This window comes from Hypanus sabinus, chromosome 21, assembly GCF_030144855.1.
Source record: "Hypanus sabinus isolate sHypSab1 chromosome 21, sHypSab1.hap1, whole genome shotgun sequence".
NCBI lineage: Eukaryota > Metazoa > Chordata > Chondrichthyes > Myliobatiformes > Dasyatidae > Hypanus > Hypanus sabinus.
In genome coordinates, this window is record NC_082726.1 from 57,831,809 (window position 1) to 57,838,832 (window position 7,024).

Genomic DNA, 7,024 nt, shown 5'->3' on the forward strand with positions numbered 1-7,024 from the left:
TTTTAAATTTGGAATTGGTAACGGAGTATGTTGTACCTGGAGGTCTGTGACTAGTGGTATTCTGCAGAGATCTGTGCTAGGTCCTCAGCTCTTTGTGACTTTTTATAAATGACTTATTACTTTAACTTTGCCTTTGAGGAAGTGGGAGGGTGGGTTTGTAAGTTAGCTGATGACATGAAGATTAGTGGTTTCGTGAATAGTGGAGAGGGCTGCCGTAAGTTGCGATGGGACATTGACAAGATGCAGAGCTGGGCTGAGGAGTGGCAAAATTAATTCAGTCTGGGAAAAGTGTGAATTGATACTCTTTGGAAGGTCAAACTTAATGGCAGGGTACAAAGTTAGTGGTAGGATTCTGATCTGTGTGGAGGAACAGAGGGATCCTGAGGTCCAAGTGTATCGAACCCTGAAAGTTGATAGGATGGTTAAGAAGGTAAATACTGTGTTGATCTTTATTATTCAGAGGATTGATTTCAAGAGCCATGAGGTAATGCTGTAACTCTATAAAACTCTGGTTAGATCACACTTGGAGTAATGTGTTCAGTTCTGGTTGCCACATTATAGGAAAGATATGTAGACTTTAGAAAGGGTGCAGAAGAGATTTACCAGGATGCTGCTTGGATTAGAGAGCATGTCTTAATGAGGAAAGGTTGAGCAAGCTCGGGCTTTTCTCTTCAGCGTAAGAGAGGGTTATGTTGAGACTTGATAGAGGCAAGTAGAATGATGAGACATAGAAAGAGCAGACAGCCAGCACCTTTTTCCCAGGATAGCAAAGGCTAATACAAGAGGACATACTTTTAATGTGATTGGAGGAAAATAGAGGTTCAGTGGTCCTGGGAAGTTTGTGAACCCTGTAGAATTTTCTCTATTTCTGCATAAGTGACCTAAATTGGGATTAGATCTTCATGTAAATCCTAAAGCTAGGTAACAAGAACCCAATTAAATAAATAATAGAAAAACATTATACTTGTTCATTTATTTATTGAGAAAAATGATTCAATAGTACATGTATTTGTTGGAAAAAGTATGTGAATCTTTGCTTTCAGTGAGTGGTGTGACCCCCCCCCCGTACTGCAATAACTTCAACTAAACGTTTCCAGAAACTGTTGAGCAGTCCTGCACATTGGCTTGGAAGAGTTTTAAACAATTCCTCCTTACCAAACTGCTTCAACTCTGGGAGGTTGGTGGGCTTCCTTGCATGAACTGCTTGCTTCAGGTCTTTCCACAATATTTCTATTGGATTAAGGTCATAACTTTGACTCGGCCATTCCAAAACACAAATGTTGTTCTTTTAAAACCATTCTGTTGTCAATTTACTTTTGTCTTTCAGATCATTGTCTTGTTGCATTATCCAACTTCTATTAAGCTTCAGGTGACAGACTGCTACCCTGACATTCTCCTGTAAAATGTCGATACAATTTTGAATATATTGTTCCCTCAACAATTGCAAGCTGTCCAGGCCCTGTGGCAGTAGAGCAGTCCCAAACTGCGATTCTCCTTCTACCATGCTTCACAGTTGGGATGAGGTTTTAGTGTTATTCCCTCCAAACATAGCAATGTGCATTTCTGCCAAAAAGTTCAACCTTTGTGTCGTCTGTCCACAGAATATTGTCCCAGAAGCATTGTAGAACTTCCAGGTGGTCTTTTGCAAACTTCAGACATGCAGCAATTTTTTTTTGTCTTTGGAGAGCAGTGGTTTCCTTCCACGAACACCATTCTTGTTCAGTGTTTTTCTTATAGTGGACACATGAACAGAGACTTTATCAAGTTCTAGAGATTTCTGCAGGTCTTTTGCTGTTACCCTTGGGTTCTTTTTCACTTCCTTCAGCATTGCAAGTTGTGTTCTTGGTGTGATCTTTGCAGGATGCCCACTCCTAGGGAGAGTAACAACAGTACTGAGTCTCCTCCATTTGTAGACAGTTTCTCTGTCGACTGATGAATACTCAGGTCTTTAGAAATGCTCTTGTAGACTTTTCCAGCTCATGCATCTTTGCAATTCTTCCAAGGTCCTTTGGAAGTTGTTTTGATTGAAGTATGGTATACTCAAACAGATCTTTCTTGAAAAGAGCAGGCTCTTGTCAGTCAGTAACCTGACTTTGAGTGCCTTTTTTAAAGGGCAAGGTACCTCCCCAACCCATACCTCCAATCTCTTCTCAGTGATTGGAGTACCTGACTGCAAAGAGTTTTTGTGGAAGGCATTACCCCAGTGATTCACATACTATTTCCAACAAATGCATGTAATATTATTTGTACACGGTTGTAAGTGCATGGAATACACTGATAGAGGCAGACACATTCGGCAGATTTAAGAGACTCTTTGATAGGCAGATGGATGAAAGAAAAAGGAAGTCTATATGAAGGGAAGGTCTAGATTGATGTTGGAGTAGGTCAAGTGGGTAGCATAAACTGTACTGTTCTATTTTATTCCCTGCAGAGCTTCATCTAATAGTGAATGACCTGTTACAGTTTGTCCTCTGAAGATGTTAACATGCACATTCAACCTTGGAATTCATGGTTACAATAACTTGGGTTACTGCCCCACCCAAAGACTTGATGTCATTCAAGTATCTGTTTATTTGGTTTAAATAGTTTTGATGTGTTTACTTGACAGCATGTTCTTGCCAGCCGAGAGCAGTGTACATGTTTATTGTGCGGCTAAAACTGATAATGTATACACTTCTTCATTGCCGGCATAGCCTTTAAAAGGCTTAAAGCTCCAAAGGGTTTCCTTTCAGGATGAGGTGCTCCCACAGCCTGTGTTCAAAAGCACTGCTCCCATTTCACAAGGGAAGCACTGTCATATTTTTTAAAAACGTAAATTGCTTGTTAGAACTCGTTAAAAATGAGTCAGTTAGAACTCGTTAAAAATGAGTCAGTGCACCTCACACCATATGAACTGGGATTTCCAGGTATTAAAGTGTGTTGCGGACACAGTGCAAGGCAGCAAGTCAGGGAGACGAAGGTTTAGAGAGGAACATTTTTTTTGTAGGTGGAATTTCTTTCTTGGCACTAAGCAGTAGAATATCTAGATATTTAGTTTTTTTTTCAATGGCACACATTCTTGTGGTTACGTCCTCCAAGTTTGTTGTGGATGGAGGATGCCTCTTTTCAGGTTTGTTTTAGAGTCCTACCTGCCTGGCCTCAGCGCTTTACTTTCTTCCACTTTATCAATTTGATGCAATTGTTGTCTCAGACAGGAGGGGTTATTATAAGTTATTCTCAGATCTTTCTGCTTGTGAAATGACTTGAGTTCAGCAGGTAGCACATGATATGGAAGTGGTGTAAGAAAGGAGATGGCATAGGAATTGGAGGAGAGAGATTCTGATGATGTTGAATGGGATTTCAGTTTCAGAAGGACCACAGTCACCATTAAGCAGCTTAGATTCCATACATTTAGGTGAGGATGACTCTCAGCTGCTCTCTCCAAACATGAGCTTCTTCTCTTAAAAGCACACCTTTTATCTCTGAAGTGGGCAGTAACCTTGAAAGATGGTGTAAGCTATTCTGTGAATTGCTCTAGTTAGGCGCATTCAGCTAGCTGACAGAAGAGCTTTTCATTCCTTAGACTCAGTTGGTCTCTGAAAGATAAGTCTCTTGATTGCCAAGATCTTTTTTGTAATGCTTTTGCTCAGTGTAATCACTGTAAATCACCATAGAACCATTTTCCATCTCCACATATAAAGGGATGAACACCGCATCTGTTTCTTTAAAAGGTTTCCACTTGGCTTCCTAGGGATTGAGCTTTCATGATCTGTGTTTTCTACGTTTGTCCCCCACCCGCTTATAGGATTGATGCCTCGCACATGTATGGAATAGTGGGTCTGTCGTTGAGTGGCAGACCAATCCAAGCTGCATCTATTCTCCTTGATGAAGACGTGGAGACGCCCAAGAGCGTAGAAGCAGCGATGCAGCGCCTCAAGGCTGCCAACATTCCTGAGCACAACACTGTGGGCTTCATGTTCGCCTGTATTGGCCGTGGTCAGAACTACTACTGCAAGATGGAGAACGTGGAGGCTGACGCCTTCAGGAAGCAGTTCCCAAGCATTCCGCTGTTTGGGTTTTTTGGCAATGGAGAAATCGGCTGTGATCGTATTGTGACTGAAAACTTCTCGCTGAGAGAGTGCAGCAGCTCCTCAGAATGTGATGAATTAATTCATGGTTATACCACAGTAATGGCACTTATTCACTTCGGGCCACTGAAATAATTAAAAGGCCTGCTAAAGATTAGTGGTTGGTTTAGGCCTTTTGCAAGGTCAGGGAAGTTTTTGGGCAGGTCCTTGTTCCTCAGAATTTTGGATGGAATGATGCCAATTCTTAGCTCAGACCAAAGGCATCTCCAAAATTGGCCCATAGGGTGATCACTTACTAACAATTTGACAAAAAACTCTCTTTATACATTCAGAGCACAGCTTCAACATTTTTCTTTCAATTGTGTAAATTTTGATTCATTTTCATCTTTATTACAAATGTAAAGTTAATCAATACATACAATGATGATTATTTTGTGATGTGTTTTGAATTAAAACTACAAAGGAGTTGTGAGAGGTAATGTAGGAAAGTCATTTGAATGTTGGAAAATGCTCATCACCTGACTCCTGGACTTCTCTCCGTGTTGCTGTGGTTGGGTTGGTGTCAATAAGGCTTCAGTCAACCAAGACTAGGTGCAGTGCTCTGGTGACTCAGATTCAATCATGACTAAGGCTGCTGTCTGTGAGAAGTTTGCAAACTCTCTGTCCTCATGCTCCAAAACCATGCTGACCAGTTGGTTAATTGGCTACTGGAAATTAACCTGAGTGTGGGTTGTTGGGGAATAGGAAAGTCAGCAGTGGGCATGTGGCAAGGAATCAATTAAAGAGAATTTATAGAGAAATAACTGGTGGAAAGGAAAACCCTACAAAGCCTCAAGGACCAAATGACCACAGTGCTATACAAACATATGGAAGCAGAATATTTGAGACTGGGAGAAAGGTGAAAGAATGCTTAATACTTTTTTTTGTCTGGGTCCTTCTTCGTCCCTTTACCTCTTCTGCCAATCAATCTCCTCTCAGCTTCTTACTTCATCACTCCATTCCCACCCACCCACCCTTTTCCCTCACCTCGTTTCACTTATCACCTACAGCTTCAGATGATATCAGCCTTCCCCCCCCCTCCCCCCATCGAATTCTGGCATCTTCCGCCTTCCTTTCCAGTCCCAATGAAGTCTCAAATCAAAACATCAACTGTTTATTCATTTCCATAGATACAGCCTAACCTGAGTTCCTCCAGCATTTTGTGTGTGGCTCTGGATTTCCAGCATCAGCAGTATCTTGAATTTAATGCTGTGGACCATTTTTGTAATCCTGGGCATCACAAAGCCTTCTACAATCAGAGAAATACTTTTGAAAAGCAGTCAGTGTTTTCAGAATTCACAGTGGACTATTATGGAATGACACTATTAGGGTTAGCTTAGCTATGATTTTTAGGTGAAGAGTGATAAGCCACGGCACGGGAAAATCCACAGGAAGTTTGTAGAGCTGTTACCTCAGTCGATTGACATAGGTTCAATACTGATCTATGTGGAATTCAGATGTGCTTCCTGTTGCTGGTGAATTTCCCCTGTTCCTCTGAACCAAGAAGGGAGAAAGGGGAAATTTTGGAAGAAAAGGTTAAGGAAATGGATGGCTATCCATTTCAATTTGACTTCAGATTCTCACACTGATACGTCAGTCTGTGGCCGACTACTGCCTTGATGAGACCAAATGCATGTTGGAGAAGCACACCTCATATTCTGCCTGGGTAGTCTCCAACCTGATGGCATGAACATTGATTTCTCTAATTTTAAGTAACCACTGCCATTTGATCCCCCCCCCCCCCTCCCCACCGCCCTCCCATTCTGGTGACCCTCTCGCCCTTTTCCTTCTGCCCTCGTGTGATCTGCCTATTACCTCCCTCTGGTTCTCTACCTTCCCTTTATTCCACAGTCCACTGTCCTCTCCAACCAGATTCCTCCTTCAGCAATTCACCTCTTCCATCATTGTAGTTCAAGCCTCCTTCCCCACTCACCTGGTCTCTGGTTTCCTCCCAAAGCCCAGGCTGCATCTCGTCTCTAGTGTGTGGGTATACAGTGGAAAGTTGACAGGAGTGTGGAGGGAATAAAATGTGGTTTGTGTGAATGGTTTTGATGGCTGGCATGGTCTACGTGGGCAGAAAGGCCTGTTTCTGATCTATTTGACTCTAATATAATTATAGGACTATATAACTTAGCAATGATTCTATAAAGTTACTTTTATCTGTTAGTTATCATAAACACGAGATTGTGCAGATACTGGGAATCCAGAGACACGCACACACAGACACTTGCTGGTAGACTTGCACAGTCATACACGCAGACAAACACACTCTCACACAGACACACACAATCTGTGGAGAGGACTAAAGAGCCAGTGTTTTGGCCCAAAACATCGATGGTTATTCCTCTCCATAGATACTGCTTGAACTGCTGTGTTTGTCCTTCATTTTGTGTTCATCCATAAGCCGAAAGCCCAGTTGAAATTTTCATTTAGAGGTGACCTATAGAAATCCCTTCATACTGTTCTGCTGACATCAATATTGAGCTGCGGTCTCTGGTCTCTGTGAAACCCCGAGCATTCAAGTGCCTGAAGGTATTTTTTTAACCCACTGAAGTGTGGCTGACTTCCCTGCAGAAACTTTTCAATCTGACGTGGGAAATGTACAACCTGCTGGGCTGGTTCTGTCTTCACTCGTGTTCTATTAAATGCTCAGCAATATAGTTAGAATATTTTTTGCACTTTGGTAAGAGACTGGATACGTGCAGTAAGTACTGGTACAGTTGTCACTGACTAAAGCTTGGATTAATTCATCTTTTTAGTAAAGTGGGGTGATCAAAACAAGATAGAATTTTAGAGAAAGACTGAAAATCATACACTAGGTGGCCTCTTTATTAAGTACGTCCATACACCTGCTTGTTAATGCAAGTATCTAATCAGCCAATTATGAATAGCAACTCAATACATAAAAGCATGCAGAC

The 7,024-nt window shown here is 41.8% G+C and overlaps 1 protein-coding gene across 1 annotated transcript in view; it reads left to right on the plus strand.

The window, feature by feature from the left end:
• fbxo22 (F-box protein 22) overlaps positions 1 to 4,541 on the plus strand; it is a 29,055-nt gene extending 24,514 nt beyond the window's left edge. The window contains exon 7 of the mRNA XM_059946642.1: positions 3,785 to 4,541. Within this exon, the coding sequence (XP_059802625.1) occupies positions 3,785 to 4,202 (418 nt within the window). The 3' untranslated portion in view covers positions 4,203 to 4,541. The remainder of the gene's footprint in view (positions 1 to 3,784) is intronic.
• The last annotated feature ends 2,483 nt before the right edge of the window (positions 4,542 to 7,024 follow it).